The 25,146-nt window shown below is 42.1% G+C and overlaps 1 protein-coding gene across 1 annotated transcript in view; it reads right to left on the bottom strand.

Moving 5' to 3' along the window:
- The window catches only part of RIMBP2 (RIMS binding protein 2), a 435,603-nt gene that overhangs the window by 74,901 nt on the left and 335,556 nt on the right, over positions 1-25,146 (bottom strand). The window contains 4 exon segments of the mRNA XM_078154256.1: positions 782-858; positions 2,987-3,138; positions 12,965-13,095; positions 13,097-13,167. Coding sequence (XP_078010382.1) covers positions 782-858; positions 2,987-3,138; positions 12,965-13,095; positions 13,097-13,167 — 431 coding nt within the window.

Here is a 25,146-nt window from a genome sequence, read left to right as displayed (position 1 = left end):
CTGTGTGTTTCCCTGAGTTTCCATGTTTTGTGTTCCGGCTGTGCTGTATCAGGCCCATTAGTGGGAAATGGGACAGGTTTAGCTGGCCCAGTGTGTGCTGGAGGAAACAAGGCTTTGTGATAATGTTCTCTCAATGTATCAACTCAGCGCCTGCCTATCACCCTTGAAGTACCCAGAGCATCACTGCATAGCTGGGCTGCAAAAATGTTTGGATGGCTGCTGTCTCTTTGTCGTTGGTATCTCCTGTAAGGTTGTGGCAGGACCAGGCCCCATCCCCTCTTGGAGAGGAGGCACGAGGCCTCCCTGGGCTGTTTGTTGGCCTCTCCCCTGCTGTTCAAAGCCCCAGATAATGGAAGACTTGGCAAATAGGTCAAATCACCTAGCCGCACTGTCTTTGTGGAGTCATGGAATGTCATTTTGGAAGAGAGCTGTAGAAATCATCTAATCAGCCCCCCTCATGTTACTCATTAGTCAACAAGCATTTATTAAGCACTTAATATATGCCAGACTTCTATGGATAACCTGAATTAGTGCTTCAGAAAAATTGCTGAGTACAGGATCTGGAGTCTGAGGATCTGAATTTGCATTCTAACTGTATGACTGTGGCTAAGTAACCTAACTTTCCTAGACTTTGTCAATTCTCCCAACTATAAAATGAGAGTGATGGGTTAGATGACCAAGTTCCCTTCTGCCTCTAAATCTACTTTGCTCTTTGTATCAGGCTGAAGAAACAATAATGATGGGGAAGGGAGGGGTGAGGAGAGAAGTTTCTGTTTTTTACCTGTAGCGGGCAACACACAGATGAACCTTCCCCGAGTATTTCTGCTTTGAGGTATTGGAATTCCGTTCATTATCCATCTATTAAAAACACAGTGAATTCTTTGGTTGATGAGGCTGTTATGTATGAGAGCTCAATGTTACAAACCCATGAGAGTTCCCATTCCTGACCCTGTATTTTCTCCACTTACACCAGAAAAATGACCTAAAAATTATGGCATTTCCCATATTCTTTTGATGTCCTCATAATCCTTAAATTTGTTAGGGGTTCAAAAGATGCTTTCTATATCTAAAGCCTAGACTTTTATCCTGAAGCTGAAAATCATGAACATTTAAGCATAACAAAAACTGACTGCAGCCTTCAGTATTCTCAAGCTAAGAGCCAACTCAAGACTGGGGACTTCCCACAGGGCAACAGGATATTTGCCTGGTCCTTTGGGAGGCACTACTGAATTTTGAGACTTTTTTCTTTTATGGAGTTTTAATTGATGTTTCCTGTTTCTTATATCACCATAGAATCCCATGTATCCTCCCCCCTCCCCCTCCCTGAGAGCCATCCCATATAACGTGGTTGGGTGGTTGGTTGGTTTAAGAGAGGGGGGAAATCAGCATAACTAAGTCTGAAAATATGTGCAATGTATAATACCTGTAGACTCCCCCACTTCCACCAAGGGGTAGGTTGGAGGTGTCTTCTCATATCTCTTCATTTGAATCTCACTTGATCTTTATAATTTTGTTACATTTATTTTTCGTTTTTTGGTGTGTCATTATTCTTTCCATTTATATTGTAGTTACTGACTTTGGGTTTTTTTGGGGGGGGGATGGGAGAAAGTGGCAGTAGTTGGACAATTAAACTTTGCAAGATTTCTCTGGGATTTGTATATTCACTTGGTGGATATTGTCCAACTAAAACCACCACAACAATCTCTTCGTCTCCCCTCCCCTGCCAAGATTAGCAATGTTTTCAGATGAACCACTAACTGGTTCCTAATTCAGCATGAAGACATTATCCCAGCAGTCCAGAAACTCCTACTGTCAGTCATATATAATTATATATATGCAGTATATATGTACACACACACACATATATAATACACACACACACATATGTATATGTAATACCAGCAATGTTATACTCCTCATTGTAAAAGTCTGAGAGTCTAGTTAAAGGTTTAAAATATATAAGCAAAAACCACTCTGGAGCCATGACTTCATCCCAGTGGGGAAACTTTCTTCAGAATTGTAAATTGGCAAATTGTTTGTAATTAAAGAGTAGCCTAAAGGAACCAGGAAGGTCCCAGAATCAATGTGTCAGAGGCAGTATTTAAACCCATTCTTCCTGACTCCAAGGCCAGCCCTCTACTACCAAAATCCATACTTACTTCCATAGTTCTTCCTTGTTCTACATAGTATTTTTATAAAATTGTTCCTTTGCATACTCATTCCTCACAGAGATTGGGACTTGGAAGGGGCTCTTCTGACAAGGATATAGGTATTATTTAGATAGAACAGCTATGTGTGGAGTGGTGTGAAAGGCAGCATATGTAAGGATGGGATCTATTAGATAAAGGGAAGAAGGAAAGGAGGGAGAGAGGAAGGAGGGGAGAGAGGGATGGAAGAAGGAGAGAAGGAAGAGAAAGGGAAGGGGAAGGAAAGAAGAAAGTGAAGGAAGAAGGAAATGAAGGATGAAATCATAGAATCATAAAATTCAGGAGTTGGAAGGGATTTCAGTGGCCATCCCATAAACAAAAGGAAACCACACTATAATGTACCCAACAGGACAGGAAGGAAGAAAGAAAAGGGGAAGGTAAGAAGGAAAAGGGAGGAAAGAAAAAAGAAGAAAGAAAGAGAAAAGAAAGGAAGAGGGTGATAGGGATGTTCAGGTGAGGAGTGGGGAAAGAAGGGAGAAAAGGAAGGAAGGATGGGAGAGAAGGAAACAGAGTGAAAGAGTGAGAAAAAACAGGGAGGAAGTAAAGGAAAAAGGGGGAGATGAGGTAATGGAAGAATGAAGGAATATTGAGGGAGTAAAGGAAAGAAGGGAAGGAGAAAAAGGAAGAGGAAGGAAAGAAGGAGGAAAGGAAAGAAGAAGTGCAAAGGAAAAAAAAACTAGGGAAGAAAGGAAAAAAGAAGGAAGGGAAGAAAAGGCAAGGGAAGGAAGAGAAGATGCCTCCTTCCTGAATTTAGTAGTACAAGTCATAATAGGACTCACGTCTGATTCAAATCTGCATCCTGGGCTGCCAGATCTTGACCTGGATAGAAAAGTAGGTTTGACAGACAGTGGTTCAGGTTTGTCACTGGAGAGTGGTCGGGATCGAATAAATTCAGCAATCACAGAATGACTTCCAGAAGTACTGTCCTGACCTGGCCATGAAAATAAAATAAAAAAAAATAGAGAAAAACAAAATCTGAAACACACATGTATACACACACACAGAGGCCAGAGAGACATGCATGTGAACATGGGCATTAATGACAGCAGACCAGTTCTGGTGGGCTGAGTGGAGGAGTGGGGAGGCTGCATCCTTAGTGGCTGCCATGACCTCTCTACCTCAGACATGAATTTCAATGCAATCAGTAATTATCAAGTGCCTTCTATGTGCCAAGCACTGTATTTGTGAGGCAGAAAGAGTGAGGAGAACTTTGAAGAGACCTAAAGTGAGCTGGGGAGAGAAGCTCTTGATGAGTAGAGGTGGTTCACCATAGTGTTCAGATCCAGTGCCACCTTGGGTACAACACTGCAACTCCCCTAGTTTCATTTTCTTCATCTATAAAATGGGGGTAATAATCCTACCTTACCTCTTGGGGTTGTTGTGAAGATCAAATGAGACAAAACATTTCAAGTGCTTTGCAATATTGGCTCTTGATCATGATAAAAAAAACCAGGCTCAATCCCCACCAAAGCCTCCCAGGAGTCCTCCTCCTGAAGGCAGCACAGTATAGTACAGATGGGATTTAACTGGATCATGAGACAGAGGGCATGGATTAGAATCCTTCTTTTGATGTTTGCTACCTCTAAGGTCTTTGGCAAGTTATTTTATTCCCTCACTTAATTTTCCTCATCTATAAAATGAAGAGATAGGTATTGGCGAGTTTAAGGTCCCTTTCAGCTTTGAAGTCTTTGAAGCTAGGATAAGAGTTACTATTCCTCTGTGTGGGAGACTTCCTCTGAGGAGACCTGATATTTCTTTAGAGATGGGATCTTTCTTCATCTCCTCCTAAAGAGGGACCAAGTGACTTTCTGGGTCCTGGGTAAGAGGCAGTTGAGATGTGGTTCTATTGTATCAGGGGGTTAGGGATGGGAGTGGAAAAATCTGGAGAGTGATTAAATTCATTTCCCTCATATGTACATGCTCCTAAAGAATTCCCACAGTTGTAGACAAGTCATATTCTTTCTCCCACTCATTTAAGGCTCAGCTGTAGTACCATCTATCCATGAAGCCTTTCTTGTTACTCAAAGTTTCCTTCCTTCTTCTGACTTCATATAGTCTATGCCACTCTTCTGGAACTTACCATATAGTGTCTCTTATTTTTATCTATTTATAAATCATGATATCCCTTCCTTACAATCCCAGGGAAATGATAAGCTCCCTGAAGGAAGGAGTGTGTCATCCACCATGTCTAGTAAAGTACCTCACACTCATCTGAAATTTACCATGGGGTATCTCCTATTTTTTATCTGTCTGTCTGTCTAGAGATATCCTCTCCCCAATGAGATTGTAAGCCCCCTGAGGGAAGGGAGTGTGTCATTTATAATGTCTAGCATAGTGTTTCACATTCATCTGACACTTACTATGGAGTGTCTCTTGTTTTTTATCTATCATCTGTCTGTCTGTCTATCTATCTATCTCTCTATCTATCTATCTATCTATCTATCTATCTATCTATCTCTCTATCTATCTATCTATCTAAGATATCCTTCTCAATGAGATTGTAACCTTTCTAAGGGAAGGGAGTGCATCCTCCATAGAGTCTAGAATAGTGCTGAGTAGGTATCTGAAACTTACCATGGACGGTCTCTTATTTTTGCCTATTTCTATATTGAAATATCTTCTCCCCATTGAGATTGTAAGCTCTCTGAGGGAAGGGAGTGTACCTTCTCCATGGTGTGTAGCACAGTGGTGAGTGCAGAGAAGGCAAGCAACAGGGTCATAGAAAGATCTCAGAGGACAGAATAAGAGTCTGAGGCCACATTTGAACTCAAGTCCTCCCAACTTCAGGGCAGTTGCTCTAACTGCTATGCCACCTAGCTGCCCCTTAGACTAACTTGTAAGGCCCTTTACAGCTCTAAATCCTAGGATCCTGTGACCTGGGTTCAAATTCTGTTTCTGTCTCCTTTCTGGGTTTTGATTTACTCATCTGAAAAATGAAAAGATTTAAACCTACTATCTTCTAAGATCCAGCCCTAAATCTATAACCTTATGATTGGCTACAGATGTTTGGATATTCAATTCAATAAGCGTTTATTAAGTACCTACTATGTGCAAGACAAATAAAGGCAGTGCAGAGCAGTGGAAAATTAGTCTTGGAGTCAGGAAGCCCTGGGTTCAAGTCCAGCCTCTGACACAGCTGGGATGTGACCCTGGGCAGATGATTTAAATTCTCATTGTCCTCAGGCAACTCTCTAAGGCTGAGTTGCAGGGAAGGCACTGATCTGCTGACCTGTATTGGGAAAAGAATTTTGTTTTTCCTGTTTTTTTTAATCAATCAAATTAGCCAATCAGTGTTAAGTGACTTGCCCAGGGTCACACAACTAGTAAGTATCTGAGGCAAGATTTGAACTCAGGTACTCCTCACTCCAGGGCAGGTATTTTATCGACTGCACCACCTAGCAGCCCCGAGAGGGAGTTTTCTCAATGGAAGTTCCTGATAGTGATGAAATCCACATGTAAGAGAATGTTTAAGGTGCTGTGCTTGGCACTGGGGGATACAAAGAGGCTTATACTCTTCTGGGAAAATACAACAGATCACCAGGTAAGTATATATAAGATCATTTGAAGAAGGTGAGAGTACTAAAAACTAGAAGGATCAAGAAATGCTGTGGGTAGGGGGTAGCACCTGTGGTGAGCCTTGAAGGATGCTAGGAATTATTAAGACTCAAAGGAAAGGAGGAAGAGCATTCCAGGAAGGGCTGTGGGGGGCACAGCTGGTACAAAGGCCCAGTGGCTGGAGATGGGAGGCTGAGTTCAAGGAACATCAACCACACCAATTTGGCTGGAACGTATCAGTTCTGGAAGAGTAATTCTTATAAAATTATGTTTGAAAGATAGGCTAGAGCCAGATAGGGAAAGGCTGTAAATACCGAACCAAGTTCTATTATAGGGTCCTCCTAACTGCCCTGGTTGGCATTGCTGTTGATTATTATTCATTCATTGAACTTCTCCAAGCTGTGCCGCATGGCATCCATTCCACCCTGATCAGAGGCTGCTCTGGTCTCCTGACCTCCACCTGCCTGCCTGCTGGGCGGCTAGCCCCACTCAGCTTGGGCTGCTACCTAGCACCATTTCTTCCCCATCTAGGGACATCTCAGCCTGAGTCCTGTTACCCTGCATGTCAGTAAAAGAGATGCTGGATCATCACTTTTCCTTATTCAGGACCATGGACGTGAACCTTAGAGATGGTTCAGCCTAAACAGCTTTTTGTAGAGGCAAAGCTTGATGTAGAAACTAGAATGTTAGCTTCTGACTCAGGAGTTGAAGGAGGGAGGGAGGGAGGGAAGAAGGAAAAATGGAAGAAGGAAGGAAGGGGGAAGGAAGGAAGGAAGAAGGAAGGAAGGAAGGAAGGAAGGAAGGAAGGAAGGAAGGAAGGAAGGAAGGAAGAGAAGGAAGAAGGAAGCTGGAAGGGACAGGGAGGGAGAGAGAAGGAAAGAAGGAAGGGAGGGAGGGAGGAATGGAAGAAAGATGGGAGGAAGGAAGGAAAGAGGGAGGGAGGGAAGAAGGGAAATGGAATAAGGAAGGAAAGAAGAAAGGAAGGAAGGAAGGAAAAAAGAAAGGAAGGAAAGAAGGAAGGAAGGAAGGGTGGGAGGAAAGGAGGGAGAGAGGGAGGAAAGAAGAAAGGAAGGAGGGAAGAAAAGAAGGAAGAATGGAGAAAGGAAGGAAGGAAGGAAGGAAGGAAGAGAAGGAAGAAGGAAGCTGGAAGGGACAGGGAGGGAGAGAGAAGGAAAGAAGGAAGGGAAGGAGGGAGGAATGGAAGAAAGGTGGGAGGAAGGAAGGAAAGAGGGAGGGAGGGAAGAAGGGAAATGGAATAAGGAAGGAAAGAAGAAAGGAAGGAAGGAAGGAAAAAAGAAAGGAAGGAAAGAAGAAAGGAAGGGTGGGAGGAAAGAAGGAAGAATGGAAAAAGTCAGGGAGGGATGGGAGTAAGGAATATTTATTGAGCTAAGTGCTTTACAAATACCTGCATTTAATCCTCATAATGACCCTGGAAGGGAAGTGTTTAATGACTCTGAACTAGAAGGAATGTTTGAGGCCATCAAGTCGAATTCCTTCAGTTTTACAGAGGTAGAAATTGAGGCTCAGAGAGGTTAAGCAACTTACCCAGGGTCACACAGAGAGGTGTCTTGGCTTGGAGAGTCCTAAAGTATAGCCTGGGACAAGTTAAATGGCTTTCATGGGGTGTCACAGCCAGTATGTGTCAGAGGGAGTACCTGAATCCAGGTCTTCCAGCCTCTAAGTCCAGTTCTCTGGCTACTATGTCATAATGCCTCTTACAGGGCACTTATGAGAATAAAATGAGATTAAGTATACAATCACTTTGCAAACCACAAAATACTATGTAATTATCAGCGATTATTAGTTGTTGTTGTTTTAACAGATGAGGAAACTGAGGTTCATAGAGGTTAAGTGATTGGCACAGGCTCATCTAGAGCCTGGATTTGAACCCAGGTCCTTGATTCCAAATCCAGTGGTTCCTCTCCCACCCCTCCCCCCATATTGGACCGTATGAGATTCTGTCCTTTGTTTAAACAGCTTAAATCACTTCAGAAGAGTGATGAGTCTGCACAGGAAGTGTTTGTTATGAATGTTTGTGTGGCCAGAGCTCAGATCCCGCTGGGTTTCCCAACAGGGATCCCTGTACAATCATGAGATCTTGAGAACTGGCCTTCCTCATATTTTGAGAGAATTGCTTTGAGAAACTGTTATTAAAAATACATGTATTTCAATCTTGCTATGACCACCCAGAGGAATGGTACTTTAAACTCTGCTAAACATTTTTTAACTTTTTAAAGGGGCTCCCAAGCAGCCGTTGCAAAGAACTCATTGAGTTGTCCCTGCTTCAGTGTCGATAAATCAGAAGTGTCCCAGCATATGGCGTTCTTCCAGGAAGCCCAGTGGCCTGACACAAATCACCATCAGGTCCTTCTCCCGCAAGAAGAAATGACAGAGGAATTCATTGGTCTACAAATACTACCTACTTCATCTTTAGATACTTGGAATAGTAAATGGAGCCTGGCATCAGAAGAATCGGAAAGGAAGCAGCTTGGGACAATGGAAAGAGCACTGACTTTCTAGTCAAAGGACCTGGATTCAAAGCCTGCTTCTAATGGTTACTACCTGTATAAACTTAGGAAAGTCCTTTAATTTCCTGGACCTCCATTTTTTTCCCACCCATTAGTTTGTAAGCTCCTTGAGGGCAGAGATTTTTTTTTTAATATTTCCAGCACTCTGCACAATGCCTGGCACTTAGTAGGTGTTTAATAAATGTTTATTGATTGATCTGTAAAAGGAGGTTGGACTAGATGGTCTCTGAGGTCCATTCTGGCTCTGGATCTATGAACCAATTACCCTGTGCCCTACTGTGACTTCTGACCTCCGCCATGACTGTGACGCCAGCGAAGCTTTTTATACACCTCCGACTCCTTCCTTTCCCATAGGCATCCACTTTCCCATAGGCTGAGTCCAAGTCCTTCCTATTATAGAGGAAAACATATACAAAGCCCATTCACACTCACCTGTGAGAGACTGAATATAGTTCACCTCTCTCAGGGGTGTTTTCATTTTAAAAGTGGAGTCTTAAAGAAAGCAATGCTGAATCCAAGGGAATTTGCAACTAATAGGGACACCTTGGATAGCAGTGGGAGATACATTTTTACTTATAGGACTTGCTGGTGTTTCTCCAATCAAACAATCAATTGATCAATGGCATAGAGGTGATGGAAAGAACACTGTCTCTGGAGTCAGAGGGGCTGGATTCATAAGCTGTTCCTGATTCTTACCTTGGGCAGGTTACTTAAACATCCTTGGTCTCAAATGGTACATCTATAAAATGAGTGGGTCGGACCAGATGGACTCTGAGGTCTGGATCGTGGGGCAATCAGGAGCTTTGCTGGTCGCTGGTGGACACCTCTGCTGAAAGCCACACCCAACACACCTCTAGGTAAATACCTCACCGAGTCACCGAATCTCAGAGCCCGAGAGGATCTCAGAGGATATCTAGTCCAAGAAGTCATGCAATCTCTTCTCAGACACCTCAAATGACAGAGATTCCTCCACCTTCCCCTCACCCCATTGTTTCTGTTTTCCTCTCTGTGTCCCTCTGTCACTCTCCATCCTCCCTCTTACAGATTTTGACTTGGAGCTAGAAGGGACCAGATGTCATCTACTCCAATCCCTTCGTTAATTCACATAAGTTAACATGTGTAAAATGCTTTGCAAACATTAATGTGCTATGTGAATGGTATTATTATCGTTAGTTTACAAATAAGTAAACAAGTCTATATGGAAGAAGACACTTACCCAATAAATGCCAGTAAATGGTAGAGTCAATATTTGACACCTAGCCTCTCATTTCCATATCTAATACCTTTCCTCTATGTACATACCACCCTGCTCCTAGCTATGGTCATCATCTCTCAAATGTTCTCTAACTTATATTGATAATTTCCCCAGTAAAATATTGTGCCCAAAACTGCATGCGATAGTCCAGATGTGGTCTGACCAAAGAGGAATGCAATCCAGATTACTGCTTCTTTCCTTCCGAAAACTATATCTTCTCAATGTAGCCTATGATCTCATTAGCAATTTTTACTGCTATTTCACTGACTAATACTAAGCTTTCAGTCCAACCCAGATCTTTCTCAAATAAACTATTATCTAACTCCTCCTCCTCTATCTGGTGTTTAGGAAATTGATTTTTTGAACCCAAGCATGAGACTTTACATTTTAATTCAATTAAATTTAGTCTTAACTTGATTAGGCCCATTGATCCAGTTAAATGTGAGCCCCGTAGAGCCCATGGATGAGACTGTAATGTGGTAAGCAGATATGTGAGAATATTTTGGAAAGACAAAACTCATAAGCATGTACAATGGCTGCCACTGCCGCTGCTGCCTCTGCTACTCTTATTATTGCTGCTACATCTGGTTAAGAGCAACATAGTGTAGGGATGAAGAGTTGGCCTCGCGATCAGGAGGACCTGGGAGATAAAGTTCCGTCTTTGACACATACCATCAGTGTGATTGTGGGTAAGTCACTCAACTTCTTAATGTCCCAAGCAATTTCTAAGTTCATGAGATCTAGAAGAGCTGCTGCTCTGAACTGGACAATTGCCACAACCTCCTGGTTGGCCACCCTACCTCAAGTCTTTCCTTTCCCATGTCCATCCTCCACACATGGCTGCAGAATTAATATGCCTAAATCATAGGTCTGACCATCTTACTCCCTTGCTCAAAAGGGTCACATGGATGGCTCCACACTGTCTTTTGGATAACATACAAACTTATTTGGCATTTAAAGCCCTTCACAATCTGGCTCCGTTCTTACCTTGGCAGGCTTATTACACATTACTAGATATCTACATTTCAGCCAGACTGGATTGCTTGCTACTCCCAGGCATGGTGTCTTTCTCCCAGCTCTGTGGCTTCGTACAATCTTTCTCCCATGCCTAAAATGCGCTCCCTGCTCCCCTGTCTTTAATAACCCCCACTTCCTGCAATGCTCAGCTTATGTACCACCTCCTACTCAAAGTCTTTCCTGTTTCCCTCAGCGACTAGGCCCTTACTTAAAATTACCTTCTTACATGTTTTGTACATATTTTATATTTTTAATATGTGTTCATACTGTTTTCCCTAAAAGAATATAAGTCCCATGAGAGTAGAGACTAATTTTTGTTGTCTCTGCATCCTCAGAACCCTAGGACCTTGTTCTTTTTGAGTCATTTTTCAGTTGTTTCTGACTCTTTGTGACCCCATTTGATTTTTTTTTTTAGCAAAGATACTGAAGTGGTTTGCCATTTCCTTTTTCAGCTCATTTCACAGATGAGGAAACTGAGGCAAACAGCATTAGGTGACTTGCCCAGGGTCACCCAATTAGTAAGTGTCAGAGGCCAGATTTGAACTCAGGAAGATGGGTCTTCTTGACTCCATAGTGCACCATATGCACTATGTCACCACCTAGCTGTCCCCACTGAGGGCCTTAGAGGTCATCTAGTTCAGAGGTAACACTCCCAAGTATAGAGCCAGATTAAAATGTAACTGGAAACATTTAACAAAATAAATATAAGATACAACAAAACATAAATCATGTTAATATGTGCTCTTCTAAGTCAGCATGCACCCACTGGGATTCTGGTGTATGGTTTAGAGACCTCCATTTCTATCTGAGTTTGATACCACTGATCTGGGTTCTCTCATTTTTCAGACCAGGAAACTGAGACCCAGAGAAGTAAAACAACCTGCCTGGGTTCACACAGGTAGAAAAGAGGAAGAGATGGGATCTGAACTCTGGTCCTTCGTTCTTCCCCTTGCTCCAGAAATTTAACCCATGTGTTCAAAGAAGTCAATGTAATAACATTCTCCCTCCTACTTAATTGAATTTGTTTTAATTATTTCTTTTTCTTTTCTTTTTTTAATGTCAAGAACTACCCAGTTAATTTGAGGGTATGTTTCCTGCTGCTTGCCTCTAGCACCAAAATTCTTTGTTATGTCTATGCTTCCAAAGATTTCACAGTAGGGGGAGCCCCTATCTAGTCTATGAACCAATAGGGGGTACCGATCCCCACCACCACCACCAACAAGGAATCAAGGAAGATCTGAACCTAGATCTATCCCATTTTCTCTACCTGGGCCAGGAAAAAGCTAAAAACTGCGTTTAATACATCACAGCATCATAGATTTAGCACAAGATGACATTGAATCCAACCCCTTCACCCCATTTTACAGATGAGAAAAGTCTGCACAGAGAGGGTAGATGAATTATTCAAGACCTCATAGCTAGATAATCAATGTTCAATGTAGCCAGGTCTTCCTGGCTACAAGTCTATCCCATTAGACACTATAGCATGCTACCCAGGTCTATTTTTGTTCCAAAGATTAGGCTTTAGCACGTAACTTTTTTAGATTAGAAAAGTGTCAGCTTCTAAAGGCAGCAAAATCTGGGGACTGTGGCCTTGCTCCATTTAACTTTGTGTGCATCCTGGGCCCCAAACTGCTCTGACTATTGCCTAGACTTGCAGAGTTCTTCCCTCTCCTCCCTCGTGACTGGTTTCCTTGAATAAACTCTGTGTTGTTTTTGCTTGTGATCGGCTCCAACCTCACATAATTAACGCTGAGCTCATTTTTCATCACCATGGTGTTTTCCAAGCAGAAATGTCATGGCTAAAATAGAAATTCGTCATCACTTTCCTAAGCATTGGGTTTCTCAAAATCAAAGTAGCTCTTACACTTTCATGGCCATTACCATCATTGGTGAATGATGGTGAAGCCCTCACGTATGAATTCCTAAGAGAAGCAGCTATGATTTCATTCCTCCCCCAACACAGATGGCAATGATCATTCTCAGTATAGTGGTATCAAATTCAAATGAGGCCGTGAAACCAGACATAAGGAACCCTGTGGGCTGCATATTGACTCAGAAAACTACATAATAGCATTCTCTATGGGTTTTTTTTTAATTTTTATTTATTTTGTAAAATATTTCCCAATTATATTTTAATCTGATTATGGTTCTGGGGCATGTTGTGGGCCTCATGTAGCGAGCATGTTTGACACTTCTGACTTAGTCCATGAGTCCCAGGGAGCTTTCTGAGGTACAGAGAATCAACCAGGGTCCCACAGTTAATAATTGTCAAAGATGGTATGTGAACACAGGGCTTCCTGGCTCCAAAGCCAACACCACGCCACCTCTTTTCCTCTTCTGAGATTACCTCAGTACCTAGCAGGGGAAACTGAGTTAGGAAGAGGTTTCTGATCTCTTACCTTTGCCAAAGGAGGCGGCTATTCCATTCATAAAGTGGGTGAAAGGCTTGTTAGGGGAGCCCGGGATATCCAAAGACACCACAGAGTTACTGCTCAACAGATCAATCTTCCCCGCCTGCTGCCGAAACTTCCAGCTCCCTAGACAGGAGGTTGAACTGCTCACTTTGGGTCCGACATTTCTCTTCCAGTTCTCGAACCTTGGACTGCACAACAGGGGCATGGAGTTAGGGTCAGTGGGGAAGCAGGCCCCCAGAGTGGGCTGGTGTGGCAGGAGACTGGCTCCTGGTGTGTAGAGTGAAGAAAGGGAAGAGTGGGTGAAAGAAATTCAGGATATGTGAGGCCCACATAGACTGCCAGCTGAGTCACTGGCCCAGTTCCATCCCGTATTAATGTATAAAATCAGAGGTACCCAACTGTCTGGCAAGCATTAGGAAGATGCTGCTCAGGATTTCTGGGCAGCCTGCATCTTTTGGGAGTTGGAGGAGGCAGCCTCTGTCTCTGGGAGTTTGATTTGAAGGCATTAGCCTGGGATGTAGGAGGAATTGGGTGGAGTGACTCATTGACTGTCAGTCTGAGGCCCCACATTGTTAGACATCCCTAAGAAAGTAGCCTTTTTCACTGGGGGAAACTAATCTTGGTCTGTCTCTACCAGGGTCAGGTCTGCAATGTAGCCCTTGCATAGGATAGGATATATGTATATGTTGTCTTTCCTGAGAGAGTAAGGATTGTCGCGTTCTTTGTATGTGCATCCCCAGTGCCTATTCAGAGTGCATGGCACATAGTAGGTGCTTAATGCTTATTGAAAGATTGATTATTCTGGTGAACACAGTTAGGGCAAGAACAGTTCATAGGCAAGGGCTTCACTTTGGACAAAATTGGGAAGGAAAGTTCAATCAATCCACCCATCAATAAACATTTATTGAACATCTTCTACACACCAGACACTATGCTAGGTTCTGGGGATCTAGACAAGGGCCAAAGAACCCCTGCCTTCAAAGAGCTTACATTTTAAAGGTAGGGGGGGATGACGTGTAACATATATACATTTAAATAGATATAAATATATACCAAATCCATACATACAAAGTCTAACACCTTGGTAGATGGGGGGGGAGGAATCAAGGAAGGCCTCACGTAGAAGGTGGTGGCTGAGCTGGACTTTGAAGAAAAGCTCAAGAAGACTTCAGCCTTACCCTTCTATCTCCTCTTTCCTCTCAGGCCCTCCTTCTTCCCACCTGTCTGCCTCTACCCAACACAGCAGAGCTCAGCAGGAAAGAGGGAAAGTCATGGCGTGCCACCTCCCAGGGTCCTTAGCATCCTCATCTCTCACTGTGACACGTGGGGCTGTGAGCTTCACTAGCTGGGTAATCTTGGGCAATCTTGCCTTCACGTCTCTGAGCCTTAGTTTCTTCATCTGATAAATGGGGATAAAAAGAGCCCCTGCCCTCCCTCGCCTGTCTACCTTATAGGGCCACACTGTGGATGTTCAGGATACTTGGGGCAGATCGGGCAGGGTAGGAAAAGCTTGAGCTTGAGTTTCACCCATAATACATGACATTCTAAAAGTCTTAGTGGCATTAATAGCTAAAACAGCTATTAAATAGCTCTTTAGGGGAGGGGAGGGGAGAGGAGGGACAGGAAGAAGCATTTATATAGTACCTACTATGTGCCAAGAATTGTGTTAAGCCCTTTTTACAAATATCTCATTTGATCCTCAGAAGAATCTTGGGAGGTAGGTGTTGTTATTACCCCATTTTATAAATAACAAACAGAGGTTAGGTGACTTGCCCAAGGTCGTACAACTGATTAAGTATCTGGTTACAGATTTGAACTCAGGACTTCTTGACTTGGACTAATTAATTAATTAATTACTGACAAATAAATAAATAGATTGTTGGTGAATTCCCTGACTTGTTGAAATTTTTAAAAAATATTTATTTATAATGTATTAATTTAATTATTATTTATTCCTGATGTGAAGCCCAGCACCGTATCACATATTTAGCTAATTAATTGATCTTAGGCAAGCATCTTCATATCTCTGATGGTGAATTTCTTCATCTGATCAAGGAACATAACATAAGAACATTTGTCTGCATGCCCTTTCCAACCCGGCAGGGTTGTTCCAAAGATCAAATAAGCTGATCAACAGAAAGGAGCTTTGTGAATTATAAGATGCTATTATATACCTTTAAAGATTATTAATAACAATCATCATTTATAATTTGCCTCACAAATAATGATTCACATTTATAAAATGATTTAATGTCTGCAAAGCACTTTACAGTCATTGTTTCATGATATCCTCATTAAGTCCCTTCCAGGAAGGTGCTATTATTATCCCCATTTTACAGATGAGGAACCAAGCATTGATTAAGCTCCTAATGTTTGCAGAGCCTTGTGCTAGGGGACAAAGGAGATATGACATTTAAATAATCTCATTCCTTGCTCTCATAGAACTTAGGGTCTCGCTGATCTATATAATAAAAGGTTTTGTTCTCATTCAAGAGATTTCAGAAGGAAGGTGGGTGGGCTAGAGATCCTTTCAGGGAGGGAGCATGACCAGTTCCCTTGAAATCATGTACTACACAGACAATCACTGATAAGTGTCTGAGGGCAGATTTAAACTCAGGTCTTCCTGACTCCAGGCCGGGTACTCTATCCGCTCCACCAACTATTTAATATAAGACCTGCTCAGTTCCACATCATTTGATCACAAGGTCTCAGAGTGGGAAGGGATCTCAGTGGCTATTTAATTCAACCCATCCCTGAGCAAGAATCCCATCTACGATACCTCTGACTCATAGTCATCCAGGCTTTGCTTGAAGTCCTCCAGGGACAGGAACCCACTACCTCTGATCTGGACGCTTTGCCTTATGGGGCATCCCTTGGCAAAGGCAACGATTGATACGAATTCTGTACACTCCAACCTCATTCAAAGTTCTGGTATTTTAAAATGGCGGTCAGTCTTCCCCCCTCCCCCACAGGCTCAGTGAGCCTGCTGATTTCCCTGGTACAGAATGAAGCGCTATTTGTTTCTGTGAACACAGCTTTCTAAAAATAAGCCTAATGAATTCCAAACCTATAATTAATCTCTTCAATTCATAAAACATCAGTAAGTTTATTCCTGCTCAGAAAAAAAAAAACAAACGGAATGGATTAGGCTGGTGATTTAGCCTTCCTACCATGGAAAAAGTAATCAACAACTGAAACACAGGGGCTGCTAAAAATGTCCTTCCAAGTAGATTACCTTTGTCTTCCTTGGCCTCTTCATATCTAGCTGAGCTCAGTCCCCCCCAAAACACTTCCTGAATTAACCTTGACTCCATTTCTGCTTAGAATTCCCTGGTACCAGGGGCAGCTAGGTGGTGCATTGGATAGAGCACCAGCCCTGGAGTCAGGAGAACCTGAGTTCAAATCCAGCCTCAGACACATAACACTCTCTAGCTATGTGACCCTGGGCAAGTCACTTGACCCCATTGCCTAGCCAAAAAAAAAAAAAGAATGTAGGTCACAGATTATAGAGTCACACAATCTCAGGGTGGGAAAGGGACTTCACAGACAATATGAACCAATCCACATTCCAAGAAGAATCCCCACTATAATAGATCCAACAAAAGGTCAATCTAACCTTTGCTTGAAGACCTCTAAGGAGGGGGAATCCCTTCACTCCTGAGGCTCAAGGTCAGACCCAAGGTCAGAGAGGAAAGGGCAGCTCCCATACATTTTTCCAATCAAGGAGAGATAGCTTGATGCAGTAGACTTGGATTTGGTTGTAATCTTGGCTCAGCCACCACCTTTGTGACCTTGGGCAAGTCTGTTTCATTTTCCTCTCTGAAAGGGCTAGGCTAAATGACCACTAAAGTTCTTTTTAGCTCAAAACTCCAAGATTGTAGATGCTTAAAAGATAATACTTAGGGATCCCTTCCCTTAGTCTTATAGAGTCAAGGCCAGCGACTTGGATATGAAAGAATAGGAGGAGTTTCCTCATTCTTGACACTCCTGGGAAGGAAAGACAGTAGGCTAATTCAATGTGAAATAATGACAATATGGATATTCTTAGGATGAGAGCTAACCCAATTCCCTCATTTTACCAACATGGAAGCTAAGGTATAGGGACACTAACAGTGGGCAAATTAATCAGATGTAAACTTGCCCAAGTCACAAAGGTAGTCACAGCTGTCTTACCTGTTACAGCAAAACAGAATTTGAACCCAGATCCTCTAGGACCAAGTTGTTTACATCCTCTGGGACCCACCATCCCCTCCATCTCCACCACAGCACCTTTTCCCAATGCTGATGGCATTTCTACGCGCTAAGGTTAGACCCAAGGATATGGAGGACAGAAGATAGGCAGAGAAAGGAGTAAAGAACCAGTCCCTACTAGCAGAAGAAAACTATGTGCCACTGAGCCTCCTGCTTCTTCCCTTTCTGTAAGCCACACTATTCTGCACCAGGCTGGTTTATTTGCACATCAATATTTATTTTGGTCATTTAGAGGTTTGTCATCTCCCTGGTTCAGCTTCTTTGCTGGGTGGGTTAGGACCATGACTCTGCATTAACCCTCTGCTGCATTTATAAATCACTGTTTACACTTGTCTCCTGATTCTGAGCCACCTGCAACTTTGAAAGCAGTACAGAAGCCCAGCTCGGAATCTGCGATAAGACGCCGGCAGTCAGTGGGGGCAGCGGGTGGCGGCATCGCCGCCATCAAGCAAATGAGCTATAATTGGAACCAACAGCAGAAACTTGCAAATGTGGGTATTTATAAAGATGAGTAAAACAAAATGCAAAAACATGATTTCGAAGATTCCTTTACTTGGTTTTTTATCTGTTAAACTAACTGGGTTTCTCTGACACAGGAGGACTCTTAAGGATTAAACTCGGTGGCGATACATATATCTCTTTGTCTGGATACAGATACGTGGAATAGCATAGTTACTAAAAACTGAATGTTAGATATGTCAGCAATGAAGAAGGTTAATTAATAAATTCATGGCATTAATGAAGTCATTAATTAGGTTTCATTAGTAAATCCATTAATTAGGGGTTCAGTAGCACTGTCTTTGTTAGGGTCCTGTTTCTAATTCAATGATAACTCTAAACATTTATTTATTTTATTTAATTATTCCATTAGACAGACTATGAGTCCCTTGAGAGCAGGGACAGGTGTTTTGTTTTGTTTTTAACCTTTCTTTTTATTCTCTGTGTTTAGCACAGTGCCTGGCACTTAGGTCCTTATAAATAGGTCCCTAATAAATACCAGTTGACTGACTTTGAGCTAAAATCCTCTGCTTTCATTAGTCATTGGTACCAGTTAGACAATGAAAAAGTATTTGAAGTTAAATATGCATGTATATTTGTGTTATAGTTACAGGCCAGCATCCTGGGTTGAGTCATTAACCAATCCGTGAATTAATCTGTGAACTATTCAAGTTGGAATAAGCCTTGAATACCTTCTAGTCATAGTCTCATAGGATTATAAGCTCATAGACCTAAAATGAACCTCAGTGACCATCTAGTCTATTTTACAGATGAGGAAACTGAGGCCCAGTACAACCTAGTCATTTTATAGATGAAGAAACTTCCCCCAGAAAGGGGAAGTAATTTGACCAAGACTGCACAGCAAATTGATTGGAGGCAGAACTGGGATGACAGCCCAGGTCTTGTGAATCCTATTTCCAGGGATCTATATACCACGCCATTGCAATATCTCTAATGATTACTGAATTTATACCACTTCAATTATAGAAGGCCTCCTTTATTTTAAATAGCTGTGAAAAGCTACTAAAGTCATTTCCACAGAATCCTTAATCGAATCTCATACTTCTTGTCTTCTGCTGAGGACATTGGTGAAGAATCATTTATATGTATACATATACATATATATGTGTGTGTGTATGTGTGTATATATGTATGTATATGTGTGTGCATGTGTATATGTATGTGTGTGTGTGTATATATATATATCTATACCTATATCTATATCTATATCTATCTATATCTATCTATCTATCCATCCATCTCCTGTCATTTATTCCACAAACATGTATTATTAAGAGTATACTGTAAGTACAAGAGAATGGGGATACAAAGAAACAATGAAACTGTCCCTGCCCTCAAGGGGTTTACATCCTATTGGGGTAAACAACATGTACACAGTCAGAACAAAGTACACACACACACACACACACACACACACTAAATGCTAAAAAGTATAAAGCAATTTTGGGGAGGGTGAGAAACTAACAACTAGGGGAATTAGGAAACAGGAGGCAGTACTTGATTTAAGGAAAGATTTCCCTTAGGTTCACAAATGAATGCCCATTCCAACAGAAGAACAGAACTGAAATTCATACATTTGCTAATAATTCATCCCTAAAGATACTAACCTTAAGCCATAACATACAAACATCTACATATCTGTCTATATATGAATGTATGTATCATCTATGTATCTATCTTTATTCTCCCTTCCACTCTTTCTCCCTCTCTGCTCCCCTCCTTTCTTTGTTTTTCTTTCTGACTTTCTTTCTTCTTTCTCTCTCTCTTTCTTTCTCTCTCTCTGTCTGTCTGTCAATAAGCTATTCACTATATGGTGAGGGTACCACCATTCTTCCAGTTTCCCAGGTTTGACAGTTATCCCCTTGATAGAATGTAAGCTCTTTTGAAAATCTAGGGATTATTTCCTTCTTTTCTTCCTCTTCCTATTCTCCTCTCTCCCTCCTTCCCTCCCTCCCTCTCTCTCTCTCCCTCTCTCTCTCTCCCTCCTTCCCTCCCTCCTTCTCTCTCTCTCCCCCTTCCTTTCCCTTCCTCCCTTCTTTTCTCCCTTCTTTCTTTCCTTTCTTTCTTACTCTTTCTTTCTTCCTCTTCCTTCCTCCTTTCTCCCTTCCTTCCTTTCCTTTACCTTCCTTCCTTTCTCTCTCTTTCTTTCTCCCTTTTTTCTTTCTCTTTCTTTCTTTTTCTTCCTTCTTTCTTTCCTTTCCTTTCCTTCCTTCCTTTCTCCCTTCCTTCCTTCCTGTCTTTCTTTTTTCCTTTCTTCCTTTTTTATATCCCTGCCACCTAGCATACTGCCTGAAACACAAGAGTTATTAATTGAATGCTTGTTGACTGAAAAATCGAGTGATAGAATATAAACTCCTTCAGGGCAGGCTTATTTTTGTCCTTGTATCCTCCCAAGGACAAGAGCTTCTGTTTGAGATACTATTTCATTTTTTGTCTTTGTAGCCTTAGTCCTGGCACATGGTAGGTGCTTAATTAATGTTTATTGATTAATTGTTCCCAAGATCTTCTCTCTCCCTCATCCTCCATATCCAATCAGTTGCCAAGTCTGGTCAATTCTACCTCCACAGTCTCTGTCACATCCAGCCCCTTCTTTCCTCTCACAATTCCTGATTTAAGCCCTAATCACTTGTCACCTGGATAACAGGAACTGACTCTTAGTTGGTCTGCCTGGCTCCAGTCTTTCCCATCTCCAATTTATCCTACACACAGCTATGAAGCTGAAAGCATAGAACTGACCATGTTACTCCCATATTGGGGGAAAAAAAAGCCCATAGCTTCCTATTACCTCAAAAAAAAAATCCTTCATCCTGTCATGTCAAACCATCCATAGTTGGGTTCCCATTACCTTTCCGTCTTATTCTTTATTTTAAAACCTAGGTCATAAATCAGCCCAGGGTTTCATTCCTGAGTCCCATTTTCCCTATGGTACTGATCGAATCCAGGGCTTCTTAATCTTTTTTTGCATCATGGGTCCCTTTGGCAATCTGAGGAAACCGATGAATCATACCTGTTGCCTATATTCCTAATAGAAAGAAAAGCTAATTTACAGTTAGCAGTAAGTGAAAATAAAGATGTAATTTTTCCCATCCATGTTCGTGAATCCCCTGGAATCTATCCTCAACTCCTTGGGGGGAACCTAAGGACCCCAGGCTAAGAACATCTGCCTGAACTTACTCCCTCAGAAATCATCATTCCTAGTATTTCAACAAACCCTTCTGCATAGATGACTCTAAAACCTGTATCTCTAGTTCTGCATTTCCAACTTCCTGGTATTCAGTTTTTTTTTTATAAGACTCCCCTTCAAACATCCTCTTTCCAGTCAAGCTGGTCTCCTGGCTATTCCCAGATCATATATAGCATCCCATCTTCTACCTCTGGAGCCTTTGCACAAGCTGTGCCCTATGCCTAGAATGCTGTCCCTTCCCACTTCTGCCCTGCAGAATCCCTAATTTCCTTCAAAGCACAACTTAGTTGTCCCCTCCTCCAGGAAGTCTTTCTTGATCCCTTTAGCTCTTAGTTATTCTCTCCTTCTTAAAACTATTTCATATATGTTTATCTGTGTACATGTAGCTTCACCCCCCTTATCTTCCACTCCCACCTCTGTCTGCCTCCAGGCCCAGTTCCAGCAAGAAATTTTTTTGGTTTGTCATGGTATACTCAGGGCCCAGCACATGATAGGATAGGATAGAGACTGGATTTATAAATTGTATTGGTACAGGGAACTCCAGGTGAGGAAACTCTCTCTACTAAAGCAGATCTATATCTTCTCTTCAATGTATAATCTTAGCCCTAAGTGAATTTTCCAAGGTCAGAGAGCCAGTATATTGCCCCCATTACTTCTACTACTAATTCTACTACTACTACTACTACTACTACTACTACTACTACTACTACTACTACTACCACCATCACCACCACCACCACTGCTGGCATCACTACTACTACTATCACCACCCAACTACCACCACTACTACTACTACTATTACCACCACCATCATTACTCCTACCATACTACTACTGCTACTATTATCAATACTACTACTACTACTAATAATAATAATAGTAATAACAGTAATAACTACCATTTATATAGCATTTTAAGGTTTACAAAGTGCTTTGCAATTAATATTTAATTTGATCGTGTGTCAGAGATGAAAGTTGAACCCAGACCTTCCAAGCCTCACTGTCTACTATACCGTACTGCCTTTCTGCACATAGTAAATATTTAATAAATGTTTGTCGAAGAGAATAGTTTAAAGTATTTTTTGTTGGAAAGTCTAATGATTTGCTTTATCAAGGGCTATCAGGTGCCACATCACCAGAATCAAGAGTGATTGTCTATCAAGGAATGATCAAGAATGGCTTAGCTTTATATGCCTATATAGATCACCGAACTGAAACTCAAAATATTTTTAGACCAAGACACCACTGAACATGATCTAATTCTTTGCTGCCTCCACATCCTTTGTTGACTTTGGGTCACCACTATAGATATAAACAATCATCATTGCATTGGAAACATACAGAAGAAGTAGGAAGCCCTAGGAAATTCTAGATAACAGAATGTCGGATGACAGAAGTCTTCTATCCCAGACTCTCTATGGAGCCCTCCCATTTCAAAACTTGCCCTGGTTGTCAGGCTCTTGGAAACTCTAGTATCTCTTCTGGGAAGAGGGAAGTAATGGGTCATTCTAGGTTGTTGGCAAAGTTGGAGTCCTCTTGCAGACTGAAAGTTGGCTCCTGATGGGCTGAAAATATTGTCACTGGAGTGAGTGAGTTGAGTTTTCCCTATGCCCCAGAGGCCAAGCAGATAGGCAGATGCCTATAAAATAAAATGTTCTGGGAGCATGCTTGGGAGGCAACAGGAATAAACATAGCCTGTTGAATTCAGGTGACCTCAGATACAATTCTCAGATCCCCTACCCTTGGCCTACTCTTTAGCTATGTTACATGGAGAATCAGTGGGGATATAAAGAAACCCCTTAGCTCTGGGACAGCGGAGGGAAGACCCAATTTCTCTCTTTCCAGGTCAGTTGAATTGAAAGGACATTTCCAGAGCCTGAAAGTTACAACCTGGGCACTAGAGTCAAACTATGTTCACTGGGTCTGCTCAGGGAATAATGTTGATAATATTTCTTTATCTAGGACTTATTATTCATAGAATCATAGGTCTTGAGATTGAAGGGCTCTTAGAGGTCATGTAGTTCAATCTCTTTATTTTACAAATGAGGAAACAGAGGCTCAGAAGTCACTTGCTCAGAAGTCAGTAGCAGAGCCAAGATTTGGCAGAAGCCAAATCTTCTTGTGTCTAAATTTAGTTACTATTTCCTGTGCCCCACAGCTGCTTCCCATATTCATGCAGGAATTAGGACCCCTTTCCCATTGGGAGCCAGGCAGAGTGACAGCCCAGTTACAGAACCCTAGCAACCCCCTATTTGAGTAAGCACATTGACCTATGCAGAAGGCCTTCTGAGCAGACCCAGGTCATAGTGTCTCTGTAGTGGCTTCCATGCAAGGGGAGGCACTCAGGGCAAACACACACCAGTGTTGAGGACAAATTACGCTCCAAAATACCTGCATGCTGTCCAAGGTGGTCTGGAGCAAAGCAAAATCCCAGCAAGACACAATAATAGAGAGATGAGGTAAAGAAATGAAAAAACAAAACAAGATAATTCTCAATACATCTGGATCCTTTCTCCCCCTCCCTTCCTTATCTCCCACCTTTAAAAAATAAAATTAAGACAGTGGCCATGTATAAAAGCATGCACCAGGCCAACCATACTGGATGACATGAACAAAAACAAACAAACAAACAAAAAAACAAAACTCTGGCACAATGCCTAAATCTCAGAAAGCAGATTTAAACCAATATAAAATTTCAAACAAACAGGCCTCAGCACAGCTGGGAAAAGCAACAGTGAGTTTCCATCTCTAAGATTATTGCAGATGGAGGCTGCCTGATACAAGGTAGGGGAGTGGGGCAGCATTCAGGCAAGAAGAGCCCAGTGATTTTTCAGGGAGATAAATGGCCATTTGGAGGGTTCCTTATTTCCCTAGGTGTTGCTCCCGCCCCTAGCCCCCCTTATAATTCATCACGGGCTTCCTACTAGGGATTCATTATCTAATAAGTGCTTAAAAATCAATTTTAATATGTAGGAGAGGAATGATGAAATCTGCTCCTGGGGGAGGAATAGACTTGGAAAGGCAACCTAAGAGATAAGTTTTCATTAATGGCTTCAATGTTCCCTGGGGCTGAAGGAAAGGTCCAGCCTGGAAGTAGCAGCTGTATAAAGGGCCTAGAGATTAGAGATAGGGCGGACAAGTACCCTTTGGCCTTTCTTAATGGAATTAGGCCACAGGGGAGTGTGGGCTTTTAGTAAAGATCACTGAATTCTGGAAGTCTAGACCTTTGATGAATTTATGTATGATGGCAGACCATTAAGGGTATGACCTTTGTCTTAAGCAGGTAGGAATCCCTGTGCTCATTAGTGCCCATCCATTATGGATGAAGGAGCCGTGGAGATGGGGGTGGATGCTGTAGGTGTCCTATTCACACCATCCTGGGCCTTGGAAACCAATAGGTCCTCAAAGGAGAGAATATAACCCACAGAAAGAGCTGGAATGTTTGGAGAGAAAACTCACTAAAAGTTCTCCAAATGGTGGAGATGCATTTGCTATCACAAAAACAGTACCCCTAACAATATCCATGGAACCATCTTTAAGAAGTTCCCAAAGCGCAGGGTGCAAGTCTATTTAATCGGCTTGGAGCCATGAGTGGGTGCTTGGTAAATAGAGAATCATAGAATTTCAGAATTGGAAGGGACTTGAGCATCCATCTAGTTCAACTCATATCTCCCAAAGCATCCTAACTGCAGCACAAAAGTGATCATCCTTTCCAAGTGGTTATCCTTTTATCACGACATTCTCCCCTCCCCCACTGGGGTCCTTGTTTGGCAACCCTTATTTTGCAGATGGAGAACCAACTATGCTATCATAGTGGCTGGAGAGCCAGTCTTGGACTCAGGAAGCCCAGGGTTGAAAACTTGCTTCTAACACATGCTAACCGCGTGACCTTGGGCAAGTCATTTCAACTCTCAGTGCCCCCAAGTATTTTCCAAGACTTTATGTTTTAGAGCAGGCGCCAATCTGCACTAGTAGAGGGACTTTTCCTCACCTGTGAATACTCTCCACCAACAAAATCACAGGTCTAGTTAAAAAGCTATATATTAGTGGGTGAGAAAAGATTGTTTTTCTTTCTGCTGACTATATGCCACACAGCCTTTATATGGGAAAAGAGCTCAGAGACGATCTCTTAGAATCGCTTGGTTTGTCTGCCACTTGCCATCGAATACCGATGGTACCCTTTCCCTAATGGTTAGAATGTGTTGGGCTGCTCC

This window comes from Phascolarctos cinereus, unplaced genomic scaffold (genome assembly GCF_003287225.1).
Source record: "Phascolarctos cinereus isolate Bilbo 61053 unplaced genomic scaffold, phaCin_HiC Scaffold_4;HRSCAF=312, whole genome shotgun sequence".
Classification (NCBI taxonomy): Eukaryota; Metazoa; Chordata; class Mammalia; order Diprotodontia; family Phascolarctidae; genus Phascolarctos; species Phascolarctos cinereus.
This window is presented reverse-complemented; position numbering and strand designations above follow the sequence as displayed.